This window comes from Lepidochelys kempii, chromosome 17 (genome assembly GCF_965140265.1).
Source record: "Lepidochelys kempii isolate rLepKem1 chromosome 17, rLepKem1.hap2, whole genome shotgun sequence".
NCBI classification, from domain to species: domain Eukaryota; kingdom Metazoa; phylum Chordata; order Testudines; family Cheloniidae; genus Lepidochelys; species Lepidochelys kempii.
The window spans coordinates 22,846,411-22,866,560 of NC_133272.1; the positions used below are offsets into that span (position 1 = coordinate 22,846,411).

The window sequence follows — 20,150 nt, forward strand, 5'->3', positions numbered from 1 at the left end:
AGGACCTAACCACATCATCTGGGGCTTGTTCACCTGCACATCTACCAATGGTGATATATGCCATCATGTGCCAGCAATGCCCCTCTGCCATGTACATTGGTCAAACGCAAAAGAATAAATGGACACAAATCTGACATCAGGAATCATAACAGTCAAAAACCAGTCGGGGAACACTGCAATGTCTCTGGGCACTCAATAACAGACCTCAAAGTGGCAATTCTTCAACAAAAAAACCTTCAAAAACAGACTCCAGTGTGAGGCTGTAGAACTGCAATTAATTTGCAGACTAGATACCATCAGATTAGGCCTGAATAAAGACTGGGAGTAGTTGAGTCATTACAAAATGTAAACTTAATTTCCCCTCCCAATACTAATTTCTCCCTACTGTTACTCACACCTTCTTGTCAACTGTAAAGTCTAGGAATAGCCCAAACCTATGGCACCAAGACTCAGAGCCTGGGTCAGCTCACAGGGCACAGGCAGCGGGGCCAAAAATAGTGTAAATGTTTGGAGCTCCAGCCTGAGCCCCACCTCCGAGACCCTCCCCCCCACAGGATCTCCGAGCCGAGACTTAATCACCAACACTGATATTTTTAGCCCCACAGACTGAGCGCTGTGAGACTGAGTCAGCTGACCTGGGCCAGGTGCAGCCATGTCATGGGTCTTCGATTGCACAAGTATAACACCTATACATAGCTTGGGGCATCCCCTATTCTTTGGGCTATTGGGCCCTACCTCACAACCTTCTCTCCCCATTTCCACAAGTACCTTTGTGGCCTCAAGCCACTCTTCGGTGTTCTTCCTCCCCAGCATAGTCCTACGTGAACACGCAGAGGTCCAGGCCTTCAGGGCTGGGACTGGTCTCTTGGTCCAACACATCTTTCTAGGCAGTCCAAGAAAGTTCTCTGGCCATCAACTACCTCTCTCTGAGTGTGATCATATCATCATAAGAGGAGGGGTCATTTTGGCCAACCCACGGCCTCACAGGTCTGATGGAAGTCCTCTCACGAACCTGTCCAGCACTAAAAATTCTATAATCTCTGTGCTGTGGGTCTTGGGATGCAGCTACTTCTGCGTTAGATGGATCAGGTCAAAGAATTGTGACCTTTGTGCTTTGCTCTCTAAGTACCGCCACTCGTGGAACCTCTGAGCCCTTATAGCTGTCGTCACCTTGGATCTTGCCAGAATCTCAGCTTTTAACTGCGAGTAGTCTGAAGCAGCTTTTGCTGCCATGTCATAGTAGGCCTTCTGGGCCTCCCTACACAGGAAAGAGGGGAGGATAGTGGCCCACTGGTCTCAGGGCCAGGCCTCACATAGGGCTGATTTTTCAAATGCAAGAAGGTATGCCTTCACGACATCCTCCACCATCATCTTTTGTAGGTAAATGCTGGCTCTTAGGGATTATGTCCTGTTGTGGCCACGTGTCAGAGCAGCCAGGGCCTTCAGCGGGTTCACCACCTCATGGTGGCTTGGTCCTGGGCTGCCTGGCTCATCGGTTGTTGATTTGTCTCCTGCTGTAGCTGTACCGACTCCTGTTGGGCAGCCATCTGGACACTGGTAGCTTCTTGTTGCATTGCTGTGACGTGCACACTATCTTCATTATTTGTCCATTTTGAATGTGATTTACCTTGTCCCCAGAATAGTTTGCTGTGCCAAGTTCCCACTTTAACACCATATGTAGCAGAGCACCTTCTATATCTCAGCAGGCTCAGTGGTTCCCCCTCCGGTGGTGGGGGCCTGGAATAAGTCAGTCGCACTCTGGATGGCGTTTACTCTCCCACCTGGGGGCTTATTCCCCAATATTTTCCAGGCAGGCCTTGGGGCAGGTCCAGGGAGCATCCCTCCGCAAACAAAGAAAATAAAAGCACCAATTTCCACACTAAACAAAGGGGAATAACTCTCCCTACCCTCACTCTGAGGGTGGTTGGTCTAATAATTGGCCCTGGGGTGCCAGTCCTTGCCCTAAGCAGGCAAACTGTTACATAGCTTCCCCATAGGGAAGAGAACAGCTCTCCACCCTAGAGCAGCTTTTCTTCTGCTGCCACTAGCCCTGCAGCAGCTCAGCTCCATCCCCTCTCACACCGGCGGAGGGGTTTTTAAACATCTCAGGCAGTGGTGGATTAGCTACTGGGCAAAAGGGACCCATGCCCAGGGGCTCCGGCCAATTGGGGACCCCCTGGGAAAATGGGCACCCTGTGCCCTGCTCCCCTAGCGCTCCTGTTGGGGAGCAGAGTTGGGGGCTTGCACTGCTTCACCTACCTGGTGCTCCTGTCAGGGTGCAGGGGCTTGCCCCCCTCGGCACTCCTGATGGGGAACAGGAGAAGCCTCTGAGTCCCAACTCTGCTCCCTGGCAGGACTGCAGGGGGAAGAGGCAGGGAGGGGCCCCCACTTGCTCTGGCCCAGGGCCCCAAAACACCCTAATCCACCTCTTATCTCAGGCAGCCCTTTGTTGGACTCAGGGGTTAGTTGGACTAACCCCTTCTCAGTTAAAAGGAAAAGGGCCGTTATCATTCTAGGGTTAATCTACTGGTCTTCTACCACTTTCTTGAGGGTGTGGAGCTGCTGGGTCAGACACCCCCGCCCCCATCCCCCCACGACCTTGCCAGCTGGTGGGCTCCGGGTTGCTGCCGCTCCTCGGGGGCGGGGTGGCACCTGCTGGCCTGCTTCCCAGAGCAGGAGTGAGGGACCTTACCCCTGCTGCTGCTGCACCACCGGAGGGGTCCCTCATGGCTCGTTGCCAGACTGACTGTTGCTGGTGCTGCGGCCTCGGAGCCTGCTGGTGCCTTGAGGAGGTGGAAGGAGGCCTCTGTTGCTAGGGGAACATGCAGGACACCATGGAAGGGGCCTCCTGAAGGCCTGAGTAACATTTCAACTATGCTCTTGTGGTGGGGAAAACTATTGCTGTAGGGAGACGGGGAGGGTGGTGTGGAGCCTGCCCCCTGGTCCATCTGTCCCCGCTACTCCCCCCCCCCCCCCCGCCTCCGCTCTTTACTCCGGGACTCAAGCTGCCGGTCTTGCCCCTTTTTCACTACCTGGGCCTGCAGCAGCAGCCTGTTCGAACTGAGTTACAAGTGCACGTGAGTGCGAGTGCCACCCCCGTCCCTTGCACTGCTTCCTCTCCCCTGCAGCCTTTGGCTGGTGAACTCTCCCCCCTTCTGCCTTGCTCACCCGCCTTCCTGCTGCAGCCTGCCCCTTTTCCCATTGCTACCCACCCCACCCACCCCTTGCTACCCTTTTGGCCCTGGACCCTTAGTAGATGCAGTTTGTTTGCCTGCCCCGCCCTTGGGAGTTTTGCTTGTTTGCCTGCCCCGCCCTTGGGAGTTTTGCTTGTTTGCCTGCCCTGCCCCAGTCCCTTGGTGATTGTTAGCTTGCCTGCCCTGCCCACAGCCTGTTTCCAGCCCGTTTGTTTTCCCCCTCTCCCTCCGTAGTACCCCGGTCAGTCCCCTTGCTCCATGCATCCATGTCCCACCACCCCTCCCCCCCCATGCTTGTGCCCCTCTCCCTTTTCAGTTGAGCCCTAGTATTCACCACACTCCCGCTGACACTATAGTCCTTCCAGGGCGCGGACCCCCTGGCCACCCCTGCGCCTAGGAGCTGGACATGCTGGCCGCTTCTAGGAGCTGCCCAGGGAGCCTGCCTTAGCCCCGTTGTGCTGTGGACCACACTTCTGGCCTATTAAAATCTCCCAGATTGCTTTTAATAATCACTGGTTGGGAATTCTACCTGAGAGAAGGGTGCAGAAACACCCAGAGTTCTCAGGTGACTGCATAAATACATACCTAGGAGATGGTACAGACCCCCTCCTCAGACAAGGGGGGAATGACAGGATAATGGAAGAGGATGTTTTGTTTGAACTAGCAGGTACAGGATAATAATGAAAAGCATGTGGAATGTAATACAACTTGTTGGTGTTGGGACAAAAATTAGGCTGAAAAACTGTAAGAGCTGCCTCCTCCTTCCCTCTCCCCACTTCCTTTGACTGCTGTCCCCGCTCTTACTTCTGGAGTGCCTTTGGGTTCATCTGCCTGCCTGGCTGCAGAAGGCACCTTGTTTGTGGCTTCCAGGTCCACTGAGGCAACGGCCAGTGTTGAGCCGCTGGGTGCACCCCATCCTGATGTGGGGCAGCTGCTTTCCCTACTGGTTGGGGGCCCAACTGCAAACATCTCCTTCTCTGATACCATGGCTGCAGGTGCTGTGTCTGCTATGGCACCTGAGCCTGGCATCACCAAGGGCCCCCTCCCATTCTTGTTCCCTCAACCTCTGTGCCCAGTCAAGAGGTGCCACCCCCCAGCAGCTTGGCCGCCAGGGTCCCTGATCCCAGCTCTGGCCCCATCCCCAATTCTGCCTCTGATCCTGTCACCTTTTGTGAGTGCCCATCTCAGAGCATGTGCCTGCACTCTCTCTCTGTTTGTGATGGATCTTTGGTGACTCAGCCCTCCGACCGAGTCTCACAGTCTGTATGGGAGATAAAAATTAAACAGGGGGCCTATCCACAGTGCCCTCTGTAAGGTACCTCAATTTGCAGCACCATCCCACAGTATTCTTGTCAGCAAGTTAAGGAAGTATGGGATGGATGAATGCACTATAAGGTGGGTAGAAAGCTGGCTAGATTGTCGGGCTCAACGGGTAGTGATCAATGGCTCCATGTCTAGTTGGTAGCCGGTATCAAGTGGAGTACCCCAAGGGTCGGTCCTGGGGCCGGTTTTTGTTCAATATCTTCATAAATGATCTGGAGGATGGTGTGGATTGCACTCTCAGCAAATTTGCAGATGATACTAAACCGGGAGGAGTGGTAGATACGCTGGAGGGGAGGGATAGGATACAGAAGGACCTAGACAAATTGGAGGATTGGGCCAAAAGAAATCTGATGAGGTTCAATAAGGATAAGTGCAGGGTCCTGCACTTAGGACGGAAGAACCCAATGCACAGCTACAGACTAGGGACCGAATGGCTAGGCAGCAGTTCTGCGGAAAAGGACCTAGGGGTGACAGTGGACGAGAAGCTGGATATGAGTCAGCAGTGTGCCCTTGCTGCCAAGAAGGCCAATGGCATTTTGGGATGTATAAGTAGGGGCATAGCGAGCAGATCGAGGGACGTGATCGTTCCCCTCTATTCGACATTGGTGAGGCCTCATCTGGAGTACTGTGTCCAGTTTTGGGCCCCACACTACAAGAAGGATGTGGATAAATTGGAGAGAGTCCAGCGAAGGGCAACAAAAATGATTAGGGGTCTGGAACACATGAGTTATGAGGAGAGGCTGAGGGAGCTGGGATTGTTTAGCCTGCAGAAGAGAAGAATGAGGGGGGATTTGATAGCTGCTTTCAACTACCTGAAAGGGGGTTCCAAAGAGGATGGCTCTAGACTGTTCTCAATGGTAGCAGATGACAGAACGAGGAGTAATGGTCTCAAGTTGCAGTGGGGGAGGTTTAGATTGGATATTAGGAAAAACTTTTTCACTAAGAGGGTGGTGAAACACTAGAATGGGTTACCTAGGGAGGTGGTAGAATCTCCTTCCTTAGAGGTTTTTAAGGTCAGGCTTGACAAAGCCCTGGCTGGGATGATTTAACTGGGAATTGGTCCTGCTTTGAGCAGGGGGTTGGACTAGAGGACCTTCTGGGGTCCCTTCCAACCCTGATATTCTATGATTCTATGATCCTTGGGCTCCCTCCTCAATCAGTGCAACAGGGCCTATCACAGTGCACAGGTTTGAACTGTCTCTAAAATTTTCCCTGGTGTGGGGCCATATCCCCCAGGCCATATCCCCCTGAAGACTCTTTGCCTCTCTGATAGAGTTCAGTTCCCCTTCTGGGGTGTATCAATGTCCAGGCCACTTTCCCAGGGGCTGGTGGGGGACCCAGGCCCACCCTCTACTCCAGGTCCCAGCCCAGGGGACCTATAGATAGCAGCCATCTGCCACATCCCTTTAAATAAAGAGCATTGCTTCTACAATTTCCTGGGCCACTTCCGTGAAGCCCCAGTTCATCCTTATCTCAGGTCTTTGTCCTGACTGAGTCCCCGTAGCCAGCCCCGAATTCCTCCACATCCCTCTGGCCTCTGTCAGCACTGCTCTGTCCAGGGTCCTGTAACTGCCTCCACCAGCCAGGCACCATCCACACTCCCCCAGCTCCAGCAAGGAACTGATCTCACACTGGCCCTGCAGCTCTTCTTATACCAGCCTGCTGAGCCCTGAATGGCTGCTTCCCACACAGCTGCTCTCGGCAACTTGGAGGACCTCTCTACTGTCTTTTTCTGGGGCAGGGTGTGGCAGGGCCGCAAGGCCTCTGGACCTAGTCCACCCCGTCACATACCTCCCCCCTCAGACAAGACTGAGGTGGTGCTCTTGCGGATAATGTCTCTGCTTACCCAGTCCTTTGCCTCAGTTCAGCAGGGTCTTCTCCCAGCCAGACGTTTCTGTTTGAAGAGTTCCTTTGCCTGTGCCCCCCTAGGCTCTCCCTCCTTGGCCTCTCTTACCCAGGAAGCTTTAGTAGCCCTTGCTCTGGTTTCTCAGTCCTGCTTCTAGGCCTCTCTGCCTGGAGAGATTTGGGAGTCTTTCACCCTAGTGGATCAGGATCTTCTCCCTCAGGCCTATCTACCTGGAGAGCTATTTATGGTAATGTGACAGATTTCCTTCAGGGTGCCACCTGGACCTGGGGTACCACTGAGCCTGCCTGACTCACCAGCCTGAGCTCCCTTTACACTGTACTGCTGTGACAGGCCCTTAAGGCTTGTTGGTTTTATTCTAGATCCAGCTTCTGTTGCTGGTTTTCCTTCGGTGTTCTGCTCAAGGAGAGGGTTTCTTTCTCCTGCTCCTGTACCTCCATTTCCGTACTTTCCGTTAGTCTCTATAGTAGGCAGAACATTACCTTTCCAGAACACGCAGATGCCCAACATCTTGTCTGTCTGTCTTTTAGGCTGGAGACTTCTTCCTCCAGGTCTCGGTTCATCTCACCTCCTTCACAGGGCTCCTGCCCATCATCCCCTGTGTACCCAGTGTTTCATCCCCTAGGCAGCCACACTTTGCTTTCCTTGGCCAACTCTACATTCAGCCACCAGTGTCAGCTTCACCTTCTCAAGGTTGGCCATCTCCTGCTTGGTCTGTCCCAGCTGTTTGGCCAGCTCTTTCACCACTTGAAAACATGTCCATTTCATTCCCTGCATCTGGGTCTCACTAGACTTCATCCTGTTATTTAGTTTATGCCAGACAGCATTTATCTTGTTCTGCAGGTTTTAGGGGTGCCTGGTGCCCAACCAAGAGTCCTGGCTATCAGTCATTTTCTGAGCTCCCAGGCCTTGTGAAATAGATTTCCTTCTGTCTCCAACACCTCCCGTCAGGGAACCCTGCTATCCCTCAGGGCCTCTCATTGGGCTCTTCTCCACCAGAGTTATTTCAGGCCCTGGTCCTGTGACACATTAGATAGATTCCCCATGTTCTCTTTCCTCAGGATGGAGACTGAGTCTTGCCCTCAGCAGAAGAGTTGTTCAAGCCCCCCAGACTGCTTTCCCATTTCTACTGTGTGGGCCCAGTCCCGCTTCCTTGTCTAGCCCAGTTTTGCCAGTTACCAGGAGGCCTAGGTCTATGATAATACTAGTACTGCTTTCCAGAGTTCAAGTTTTTCTCAAGGCAAAATACCTTCTTATGTGGCCCATTTTCCCACAACGGAAACAAATTGCCCCTGGGGCAGCCTCCCAAGCACTAAACTAAGTTATGATGGTCCCCTGTTCTACCTTCACTATAGCCTGGGCCTCCCCCATTCCTGGCCAGGTGTCTTGGTCAGCCTGGCCTTCACTGGTCTAGGTGGCCCTCAAGGCAACTTGGCTGGCCTTACAACCATGGCTTGGATCAGGGTGAAACCGTTTTGCCTGACCCACTTGCCCATAATACCTGCAGCACCATGGTGGAGCATTATGGCTTTTTCCTTTGTGGCACCTATGACGGCTGGTCCTGAGTGGACACTGTCATGGTTGACGGGCTCCCTGCCAAGCCTGAGATTGGTGATCCTGGAGTTGCTGCTGCTGGGCAGCTTGCTGGAGCTTTGTAGCTTCTGCTGCTGCTGGCCTAGAACTCTTATTAGAAGAGCTCCTTGCTCCCCTTGCTTGCAAAGGCTAGTTCAAATATCCCATTTCTGGTACCATATGTAATGGGATGCTTCCAATTCTCATGAATGCCCCGTCTCTGCGTGTCCCTGCTCTCTCTTTCTTTGTTTGTGGTGGATCTTTGGTGACTTAGCCCTCCGGCTGAGTCACACAGTCTGTATGTGAGATAAAAATCAACCCCCTTCTGGGTTAGGCCCCCTGTTGGATGTATATTTCAGCGCCCTCTGCAGCCCTCGATCTGCAGCCTGACCTTTGGGCTCGCTCCTCAATCAATCCAGAAGGCCTATCACAGTACCCTGGTTCTAACTGTCTCAGTCCCTTCTGGGCTCTCTGAAATTGTCCCTGCTCTTCTAGTAGTCTTGACCCTGGCGTGGGTCCATGTGCCCCAGGGCTTCCTCCCTGGAGGCTCTTTGCCTCTCTGGGCCTTTCTGGCCCCAGATCTTCAGCTAGGCCACTTATAGAGTTCAGTTCCCCTTCTGGGGTGTATCAGAGTCCATGCCAATTTCCCAGGGGCTGGTGGGAGCGACCTGGGCCCCCTCTACTATGGGTCTCAGCCCAGCGACCCTAACGATAGCATATATATATATATGACCCTATCGATAGCATCCGTCCACCGTGCTAAACTGTGTTGCTGCTATAGTTCCCCGGGCCACTTCCCCGCAGCCCCAATTCATCCTTCCCCCAATTCATCTCTGTCCCAGCTTTCCCTATCTCATTGGTACCTACACATACCATGACCACTGGCTCCTCCCCAGCACTACCTATAAGGCTATCTAGAGGTCTCATGAGATCCACTGCCTTCACTACACTAGCAGGCAATTCACAAACCCAACCACTTCATATAAATTAGCATGATTCTGTATAAGAAGAAGCATAACACAAAGTTGAATTGTTTACAGAAATTAGCAAATGTTTGCCAAGCAGGGGTTACAGACTGGAATGGTGTGTCCCTTGCAGCGATGACCTGGGAACCCTGAGGCTGCTGGTCAGAGTGCAGGAAAGGTCAGCGTGGAGCTGGCTGCTGCAGCTCTGCTCCTCAGTTGTTTTGGGCCTGGACTTAGTTCCCACATACCAGTGCAGGTCTCATTTTAGAGGGCTGGGCTGTGGACAGCAGTGACTGGTGCACCACTTTGGGGGTCCTTTTTTTTCCAGAGCAAAAGAGACCACAGGGGAAATGGATGTCAGCCCCTCAGACTTCCTGAAACATTTAAAGGAGCCAGTGGCAGGAACCAGGTCTGCAATCCGGGCTGCCGATTACATGGAAACCACCCTGAGCCTCCTGAAGAAGAAGCTGCTTCGGATCGTGAAAGGAAAGTTTAATATCACAGGTATTGTGCACATAAGACTGTAAATGGCTAATTAGCAGGAAACCTGTCAATGTGTAACATGCATGACTTTTGGAAGACACGTTTGAACAAGCTAGAAGTAGTAACAAGGAAGTCCTATAAGAACTAGCTTCTCAGCTAGTACCTGTAAACAAGCTTAGAGCTTGGCACAGCAGAAAAAAAGCATAACAAACTTAGACTGCTGTGTGGAAGGGGAAACTGAGGCACCCCACCTTGTGGCATTGGTGGCTAAATGCCAAGACACCTACACTCGAAAAGATATTAATAGCTACATTGTGTTAACAATGCTGTACACTAAAAGGCTTTCAGGCAACTTGGAAAAAGAAACCCAGGACTTTGTAAAAGCATCTGTGAATAACAAAATTTTTTGGTAACACTGGGAAGTTAGACAACCAAGACCTAAAGAGGATTTTAGGCACATTATCTTTGCATTAGTCAGTGACCAACCCTCAAGGGGAGGTGGGGAAGGTGTGACCCTATGTCCCATATTCTTCATAGAGATATTTTTATGATATGAATATGACATAACTAAAATGTGTTCTATGCAAGATGGGACATGTGAGGTATCATTGGAAAGGTTATAATTTACTGAATATGATTATCCTATTTGTATACATGTATCATTTCTATATCTGAAGTTAGGAATAGGGACTACGTATCAAATACAAAAGTGTTTTCACCTGGGGACTGCCCACCAAACAAAATGCAATCAGTCTGGCTGGTTAGCCAATGGGCCATTAGGGAGAACAATAGGACTTTGAAGATGCTAATCTCCCACCTTCCTGGGAAGTCTTCTGGAGGATTTATGGCTGCTTTGACACGGCAGGGTCATGTTAGCATGTCACCTGGTACTGGACTCCATCTTGGACTGCTAGTATTTTTCCACAAAGAGGGTGGGGATCAAACTGGGAAATGAAGGATTCCTGCCATATGTAAATCCTATTTAAGGCAGGGAAATGAGTTAATCAGGGTTGGTTCTTCACTGAATCCCTGTCCAAGGTGACTGCTGAAAACATCTACAATTGAATTGGGAAAGAAAAGACTAGACCCAGGCTAGAAGGTCTCTGGTCTGTGAAAGTAATATCTGGCATTCTAAGATGCCAAGCAAGAGCAGTTTGTCTTCAAGAATCTCTGAAACCTGCTTAAAAAACATTTAGGGTGAGAAATTACTACTTGTAGCCAGTTTCTTTAGTGTATTAAGTTTAGTTTGTGTATTGGCTTTATTTGCTCAGTAATCTATAAGGGATAGCAAACAGATCAAAGCAATCCCTTAAAATCTGTCCTTTGTAGTTAATAAACTTGTTTTGTTTTCTTTAAACCAGTTTGTGCAATCCATAACTGGGGGGCAAAAAGCTGTACATATCTGCCTTCACACTGCGGGCGGGGGGCGATTTTCATGAGCTTACTCGGTACAGATTTCTGTGCAGTGCAAGACAATACAATGTTGGGTTTACACTCCAGAGGGGGTGTGCACGTGAGTGCCGGGCAATTCCTGAGCTGAGTCTTCCCATGCAGAGCTGATCTCAGTGTCTGTGTCTTTCTGAAGCTGGGTGTGGCTTTACCTGCATGTTGCTGGAGGAAGCTTGAGGGCCTGGCTCAGCAGGGCAGAGTAAGGGAACCCAGACTGGTGGAACTGGCAGGCTCAGTGGTACCACAGTACATCAGGTGGCACTCCGGACGGGGGATAACCCAACACACCGGCCTCGCCTTCTCATCCTGCCCCATCCTGTAATTCTCCCATTGCTTTGTCCTGACCTAGTCCCCTTGACCTAGCCTCAAATTATGTCACCATAGCCATTGAAAATACCATACATTTTAAACCCCCCAAAAGGAACTTTATCTCATCAGTATTTGACTCAGGCAGGTATACTAAATGTAGGGATTTTGTCATTAGCACTTTTGAATCAGTCCTGATACCTGTCCTCCACTTCAGATGCTCCAAAACTGCTGAGAGATGAAGGTTGCAAACAATATGATTCCTAGAACATGAAGTACTGAGTGAGTTCCTGAATGTGAAGTGGGCCTTTATTCTGCAGGAAAACTGGTGTACTCTGTTGGTATAAACTAGAAAGTGTTTTAAAATGAGATGCTATTTGTTTGTAGAGCTTTCCTGCTGAGGGAGCCATGAAATGGAACTATTGGAGACTGCTCCAGAAATTATGACAGAAATGACATCACTCTGATTGGCTTCTCTTGCAGATGTACTAAGTAGGAAGCAGAAGGAAATTATTTCCAAGGCAACTGGTTGCGACTATCAGATTCGTTCCATTAGGTGCCCGAGGAGTAGCATTTACCGGACCATTACTGGAGAATGCAACAACAGGTAAAGCATTGATTTTTTTCATGTGTAATAGAGGGTCTTCAGTGTATATAGTGTCCAGTATAGACACATGAATGTTATCGGTATAACACCATTCCAGCAAGCAGAAACAATTGTATTAGTAGTTATTTGTATTGTGTTAACACGGAGGGATCCAAGAGAGGTGCTGTACAAACACATAACAAAGAGATTTTAATCTGGAGGAGTGTAGCAGGCTTTGCTCAGGGGCCTATTGGTCAAACTGTGGACAGTCTCTCCAAGACTTGAGGCTGGTCTTCCAGGCAGCCCTGGGGCCCAGCAGCCAAGCCACCATTCATCACCCCCTCCCCGGCCCTGGAATCCTCCGATATCTCTCAGGAGGCCAGGGGAAGAGGGAAGGATAGGGGGATCTGGGCCCTTCCTCTCCACCGAATCCCAGTGCAGGGCCCAACGGAGAGAGGCGAGGGATGGTTCTGACTGCCATTCTGGATCAGCCTTCCCTGTATCACTTCCTACCTTCTTGTTTCCCTTCAGTTTGGGGCATGGCCCAGCCTTCTGCTTCCACAGTGTTGGTAATTCTGGGCTTCAGCTGTGGGTGGGCAGGGATGCTTCCTAGCTCACCCTTGGAATCCAGTTGTCCCCTCTTAGTCAGGGGAAAGGGGATCCCAGCCAGTCCCTGTCCTTCCCCTGTAGATTGCTCTGCCTCAGTGGCTGCAGCTTGTCTGACTTCTTGTAGTCAGTGTCTCCTGCACACGCCCCTCTGGAGGGAGGGATAGCTCAATGGTTTGAGCATTGGCCTGCTAAACCCAGAGTTGTAAGTTCAATCCTCAAGGGGGCCATTTAGGGATCTGGGCAAAAAGTGGCGATTGGCCCTGCTTTGAGCAGGGGGTTGTACTAGATGATCTGCTGAGGTCCCTTCCAACACTGATATTCTATGATTCTCTGCCAGAACTCCCTTTTAAGCAGGTCTTCCATAGCAAGAATGCCTGATAGCTGCTGAGGAGCAGGGCTTTCTTGATCCAGTACTGTTCCACCATTCCTTTTACCATGGTGTGAGGTCTGTAAATCCCATCACAAGGAGGTTTGGAATTTCTTTAAGTCAAAGGTGCAAAAATTATCTGGATTTTGCATTCCAAGCAAAGGGCAAAGCTTGTAGGGAAGAGCTCCACACATAACTCGATGAATAACCACCTCAAAGTGATACTAAAACTAAGATAGGTTTCAGAGTAACAGCCGTGTTAGTCTGTATTCGCAAAAAGAAAAGGGGTACTTGTGGCACCTTAGAGACTAACCAATTTATTTGAGCATGAGCTTTCGTGAGCTACAGCTCACTTCATCTGATGAAGTGAGCTGTAGCTCACGAAAGCTTATGCTCTAATAAATTGGTTAGTCTCTAAGGTGCCACAAGTACCCCTTTTCTTTTTGTAAAACTAAGATGACAGCATACAAGAAATCATAGAAATGTAGACCTGGAAGGGAGCTCAAAAGGTCATCGAGTACATCCCATCTGTGCTGGGGCAGGGCCAAATAAACCTTGACCATCCCTGACAGGGGTTTGTCCAACTTGTTCTTAAACCCCCCCACTCATGGTGTGACAGGGGCCCCAGGGTGCAACCGGGACTGTGGGACCACTGAGCCCTCTGTCCCACCAACCTGGGGTATCCCTTTCACACTGTGATGCTGATGTCTATCAAGAATCCTCTGACAGACACTACATTTACACAGACATCCACAGGCAGGGACACATCCAGCTGTATTACATGAATGATCTCCCAGCCACTCATGAACCATCTGTAGGGAGGCTCCAGTCAATTTCTCTCAGTTCCCCAGTCTTACACCCCAGAACTGTTCCATCTTGCAATAGTCAGAAGCCTGACCAGTGTAAGTTCATTATCCAGTTTGGCCCTCCCTCAGTGTGGAATGGATACACACTAGCCTTTGTAAACTGAGCTGCTCTGACTCTGTGGGTGCTCCAGGGCTGGAGCACACATGGGGGAAAAATGGTGGGTGCTGAGCACCCACCGGCAGCACCCCTATCAGCTCCCCCACCAGCGTCTCCCACCTGCTGGCAGCCCCGTGGATCAGCACCTCTCTCTCCTTCCCCACTCCTCCTGTCCACCGCAATCAGCTGTTTCACAATATGCAGGAAGCTGGGAAGGTGTAGGAGGAGTGAGGACACGGTGCGCTTGGGGGGGGGTGGCGGAACTGGGTGGGAAGAGGCAGGGTGTGGGTGGAGCAGGGGTGGGGCCTTGGGGGAAGAGGTGGAATGGGAGCGGGGCCTGGGGCAGAGGCGGGGCTTGGGCACCCCCTGGCCCTTTGGAAAGTCGGCACCTGTGGCTGAGATTTCATAGATTCATAGATTCATAGAATATCAGGGTTGGAAGGGACCTCAGGAGGTCATCTAGTCCAACCCCCTGTTCAAAGCAGGACCAATCCCCAATTTTGCCCCAGAACCCCCTAAATGGCTCCCTCAAGGATTGAACTCACAATCTTGGGTTTAGCAGGCCAATGCTCAAACCACTGAGCTATCCCTCCCAAGCACTTCAACCAAAACACATTGTTTTAGGTAAAATATAAACACATTTATTAAGTACAAAAATAGATTTTAAGTGATTATAAGTAGCAGGCATAGAGATCAGAGTTGGTTACTTAAGAAAGAAAAATAAATTTGCAGTCTAATTTCTAAAAACTAAGCAGGATTTGAATCAGTGTCTCACCCTGACAGATGATACAAGCAGGTTACAGATCCTCCATACATAAACTGGTAATATATTTTATTGGACCCACATGGCTACAACACTGCAAACAAAGGCAGATCATGTCAGACTAATCTGAAATCTCTCTTTGATAAAATGGATGATTTCTTTCATAAGGGAAATGCAGTAGATCTAATTTATCTGGACTTCAGTAAAATATTAGACACAGTACCACATGGGAAACTATTAACATAGATTTCAGAGTAGCAGCTGTGTTAGTCTGTATTCACAAAAAGAAAAGGAGGACTTGTGGCACCTTAGAGACTAACAAATTTATTTGAGCATAAGCTTTCGTGAGCTACAGCTCACTTCATTGGATGCATTCAGTGGAAATTACAGTGGGGAGATTTATATACATAGAAAATGTGAAACAATGGGTGTTACCATACACACTGTAACGAGAGTGATCACTTAAGGTGAGCTATTACCAGCAGGAGAGCGGGGCGGCGGGGGAACCTTTTGTAGGGATAACCAAGGTGGGCCATTTCCAGCAGTTGACAAGAACGTCTGAGGAACGGTGGGGGATGGGAGGGAATAAAAAAGGGGAAAGAGTTTTACTTTGTGTAATGACCCATCCACTCCAAGTCTCTATTCAAGCCTAAGTTAATTGTATTCATATTGCAAATTAATACCAATTCAGCAGTCTCTCGTTGGAGTCTGTTTTTGACATAGAGAAGATGGGGATTGGTACAGGAATTGAGAGGTGGGTAAGGAACTGGCTGAAAGGGAGATGACAATGAGTCATCTATCTGCCGCCCTGACTGGGAAAACTGAGAAGTCTGCTGCTTGCCAGGGGCTAAGATTCACGATGTGACGGAGAGACTGCCGAGACTCATCAAGCCCTCAGATCGCTACCCCTTCCTGCTTCTCCACGTGGGCACCAATGATACTGCCAAGAATGACCTTGAGCGGATCACTGCGGACTATGTGGCTCTAGGAAGAAGGATAAAGGAGTTGGAGGCGCAAGTGGTGTTCTCGTCCATCCTCCCCGTGGAAGGAAAAGGCCTAGGTAGGGAGCGTCGAACCGTGGAAGTCAACGAATGGCTACGCAGGTGGTGTCGGAGAGAAGGCTTTGGTTTCTTTGACCATGGGATGGTGTTCCATGAAGGAGGAGTGCTGGGCAGAGACGGGCTCCATCTTACGAAGAGAGGGAAGAGCATCTTTGCCAGCAGGCTGGCTAACCTAGTGAGGAGGGCTTTAAACTAGGTTCACCGGGGGAAGGAGACCAAAGCCCTGAGGTAAGTGGGAAAGCGGGATACCGGGAGGAAGCACAGGCAGGAATGTCTGTGAGGGGAGGGCTCCTGCCTCATACTGGCAATGAGGGGCGATCAACAGGTTATCTCAAGTGCTTATATACAAATGCACAAAGCCTTGGAAACAAGCAGGGAGAACTGGAGGTCCTGGTGATGTCAAGGAACTATGACGTGATCGGAATAACAGAGACTTGGTGGGATAACTCACATGACTGGAGTACTGTCATGGATGGTTATAAACTGTTCAGGAAGGACAGGCAGGGCAGAAAAGGTGGGGGAGTAGCACTGTATGTAAGGGAGCAGTATGACTGCTCAGAGCTCCGGTACGAAACTGCAGAAAAACCTGAGTGTCTCTGGATTAAGTTTAGAAGTGTGTGCAACAAGAGTGATGTAGTGGTGGGAGTCTGCTATAGACCACCGGACCAGGGGGATGAGGTGGATGAGGCTTTCTTCCGGCAGCTCATGGAAGCTACTAGATCGCATGCCCTGATTCTCATGGGTGACTTTAATTTTCCTGATATCTGCTGGGAGAGCAATACAGCGGTGCATAGACAATCCAGGAAGTTTTTGGAAAGCGTAGGGGACAATTTTCTGGCGCAAGTGCTAGAGGAGCCAACTAGGGGGGGGGCGCTTTTCTTGACCTGCTGCTCACAAACTGGGTAGAATTAGTGGGGGAAGCAAAAGTGGATGGGAATCTGGGAGGCAGTGACCATGAGTTGGTTGAGTTCAGGATCCTGACGCAGGGAAGAAAGGTAAGCAGCAGGATACGGACCCTGGACTTCAGGAAAGCAGACTTCGACTCCCTCAGGGAACGGATGGCCAGGATCCCCTGGGGGACTAACTTGAAGGGGAAAGGAGTCCAGGAGAGCTGGCTGTATTTCAAGGAATCCCTGTTGAGGTTACAGGGACAAACCATCCCGATGAGTCGAAAGAATAGTAAATATGGCAGGCGACCAGCTTGGCTTAATGGTGAAATCCTAGCGGATCTTAAACATAAAAAAGAAGCTTACAAGAAGTGGAAAGTTGGACATATGACCAGGGAAGAGTATAAAAATATTGCTCGGGCATGTAGGAATGTTATCGGGAGGGCCAAATCGCACCTGGAGCTGCAGCTAGCCAGAGATGTCAAGAGTAACAAGAAGGGTTTCTTCAGGTATGTTGGCAACAAGAAGAAAGCCAAGGAATGTGTGGGCCCCTTACTGAATGAGGGAGGCAACCTAGTGACAGAGGATGTGGAAAAAGCTAATGTACTCAATGCTTTTTTTGCCTCTGTTTTCACTAACAAGGTCAGCTCCCAGACTGCTGCGCTGGGCATCACAAAATGCAGAAGAGATGGCCAGCCCTCTCTGGAGATAGAGGTGGTTAGGGACTATTTAGAAAAGCTGGACGTGCACAAGTCCATGGGGCCGGACGAGTTGCATCCGAGAGTGCTGAAGGAATTGGCGGCTGTGATTGCAGAGCCACTGGCCATTATCTTTGAAAACTCGTGGCAAACCGGGGAAGTCCCGGATGACTGAAAAAAGGCTAATGTAGAGCCAATCTTTAAAAAAGGGAAGAAGGAAGATCCTGGGAACTACAGGCCAGTCAGCCTCACCTCAGTCCCTGGAAAAATCATGGAGCAGGTCCTCAAAGAATCAATCCCGAAGCACTTGCATGAGAGGAAAGTGATCAGGAACAGCCAGCATGGATTCACCAAGGGAAGGTCATGCCTGACTAATCTAATCGCCTTTTATGATGAGCTTACTGGTTCTGTGGATGAAGGGAAAGCAGTGGATGTATTGTTTCTTGACTTTAGCAAAGCTTTTGACACGGTCACCCATAGTATTCTTGTCAGCAAGTTAAGGAAGTATGGGCTGGATGAATGCACTATAAGGTGGGTAGAAAGCTGGCTAGATTGTCGGGCTCAACGGGTAGTGATCAATGGCTCCATGTCTAGTTGGCAGCCGGTATCAAGTGGAGTGCCCCAAGGGTCGGTCCTAGGGCCGGTTTTATTCAATATCTTCATAAATGATCTGGAGGATGGTGTGGATTGCACTCTCAGCAAATTTGCGGATGATACTAAACTGGGAGGAGTGGTAGATACGCTGGAGGGGAGGGATAGGATACAGAAGGACCTAGACCAATTGGAAGATTGGGCCAAAAGGAATCTGTTGAGGTTCAATAAGGATAAGTGCAGGGTCCTGCACTTAGGACGGAAGAACCCAATGCACAGCTACAGACTAGGGACCGAATGGCTAGGCAGCAGTTCTGCGGAAAAGGACCTAGGGGTGACAGTGGACGAGAAGCTGGATATGAGTCAGCAGTGTGCCCTTGTTGCCAAGAAGGCCAATGGCATTTTGGGATGTATAAGTAGGGGCATTGCCAGCAGATCGAGGGACGTGATCGTTCCCCTCTGTTCGACATTGGTGAGGCCTCATCTGGAGTACTGTGTCCAGTTTTGGGCCCCACACTTCAAGAAGGATGTGGATAAATTGGAGAGAGTCCAGCGAAGGGCAACAAAAATGATTAGGGGTCTGGAACACATGACTTATGAGGAGAGGCTGAGGGAGCTGGGATTGTTTAGCCTGCAGAAGAGAAGAATGAGGGGGGATTTGATAGCTGCTTTCAACTACCTGAAAGGGGGTTCCAAAGAGAATGGCTCTAGACTGTTCTCAATGGTAGCAGATGACAGAACGAGGAGTAATGGTCTCAAGTTGCAGTGGGGGAGGTTTAGATTGGATATTAGGAAAAACTTTTCCCTAAGAGGGTGGTGAAACACTGGAATGCATTACCTAGGGAGGTGGTAGAATCTCCTTCCTTAGAGGTTTTTAAGGTCAGGCTTGACAAAGCCCTGGCTGGGATGATTTAACTGGGAATTGGTCCTGCTTTGAGCAGGGGGTTGGACTAGATGACCTTCTGGGGTCCCTTCCAACCCTGATATTCTATGATTCTATGAATGGGTTGTGCTGAAAGGGAAACTATAAGTCTGGAGGGAGGTTGCCAGTGGAGTTCCTCAAGGATCAGCCTTGGGAACGAGCTTATTCAATATTTTCATTAATGACCTTGACACAAAAAAGAAGTGCCTGCAGTTTGGTGTATTGTAAAAATACACCAATCTATGGTCCTTTCAGGTACACGGTTAATGGTGACATGTTCACTTTAGGTGTATTACATGATTTCAGTGGGAGTTAGGGTCCAGATTTTCAAAGGATTTAGGTGCCTAATTATGCAGATAGGTGTCCAGTGGGGCACCTAAATCCTGTTGGGTGCTCTAAACCTCTGGCTTCTAGAGCTGTGGGGGAGGTGAGCAGGAAGAGCATAGGGCAGTGGTGGGCAACCTGTGGCCCATGGGCTGCATGTGGCCTGTCATAAATATAAAGGGAAGGGTAAACCCCTTTAAAATCCCTCCTGGCCAGAGGAAAACTCCTCTCACCTGTAAAGGGTTAAGAAGCTAAAGGTAACCTCGCTGGCACCTGACCAAAATGACCAATGAGGAGACAAGATACTTTCAAAAGCTGGGAGGAGGGAGAGAAACAAGGGGTCTGTGTCTGTTTGTATGCTGCTTTTGCCGGGATAGAACAGGAATGGAGTCTTAGAACTTTAGTAAGTAATCTAGCTAGGTACGTGTTAGATTATGATTTCTTTAAATGGCTGAGAAAAGAACTGTGCTGAATAGAATGACTATTCCTGTCTGTGTGTCCTTTTTGTAACTTAAGGTTTTGCCTAGAGGGATTCTCTATGTTTTGAATCTAATTACCCTGTAAGGTATCTACCATCCTGATTTTACAGAGGTGATTTCTTTACTTCTATTAAAAGTCTTCTTGTTAGAAAACTGCATGCTTTTTCATTGTTCTAAGATCCAAGGGTTTGGGTCTGTGGTCACCTATGCAAATTGGTGCAGATTTTTACCAAACCTTCCCCAGGAAGTGGGGTGCAAGGGTTGGGAGGATTTTGGGGGGAAAGATGTGTCCAAACTACGTTTCCCAGTAAACTCAGTTAGAGTTTGGTGGTGGCAGTGGAGATCCAGGGACAAAGGATAAAATTAATATGTACCTTGGAGAAGTTTTAACCTAATCTGGTGAAAGTAAGCTTCGGAGGTTTTCATGCAAGTCCCCACATCTGTACCCTAGAGTTCAGAGTGGGGGAGGAACCTTGACATGGCCCATCAAGGTAATCCACTGGCAGGCCACCAGACAGTTTGTTTACATTTGTATGGCCGCCTGCAGCTCCCAGTGGCTGTGGTTTGCTGTTCCCGGCCAATTGGAGCTGCAGGAACGTGCTGGCTGCTGCTTCCCGCAGCTCCTATTGGCCAGGAATGGCAAACCGTGGCCACTGGGAGCTGTGAGCAGCCATGCAAATGTAAACAAACTGTCTGGTGGCCTGCCAGCGGATTACCCTGATGGTCCGCATGTGGCCTGTGGGC

General features: G+C 49.8%; 1 protein-coding gene across 1 annotated transcript in view; it reads left to right on the forward strand.

Moving 5' to 3' along the window:
* The window catches only part of LOC140899856 (myeloperoxidase-like), an 83,478-nt gene that overhangs the window by 21,150 nt on the left and 42,178 nt on the right, over positions 1-20,150 (forward strand). The window contains exons 4-5 of the mRNA XM_073316024.1: positions 9,247-9,422; positions 11,640-11,763. Of these exons, the coding sequence (XP_073172125.1) occupies positions 9,247-9,422; positions 11,640-11,763 (300 nt within the window). The remainder of the gene's footprint in view (positions 1-9,246; positions 9,423-11,639; positions 11,764-20,150) is intronic.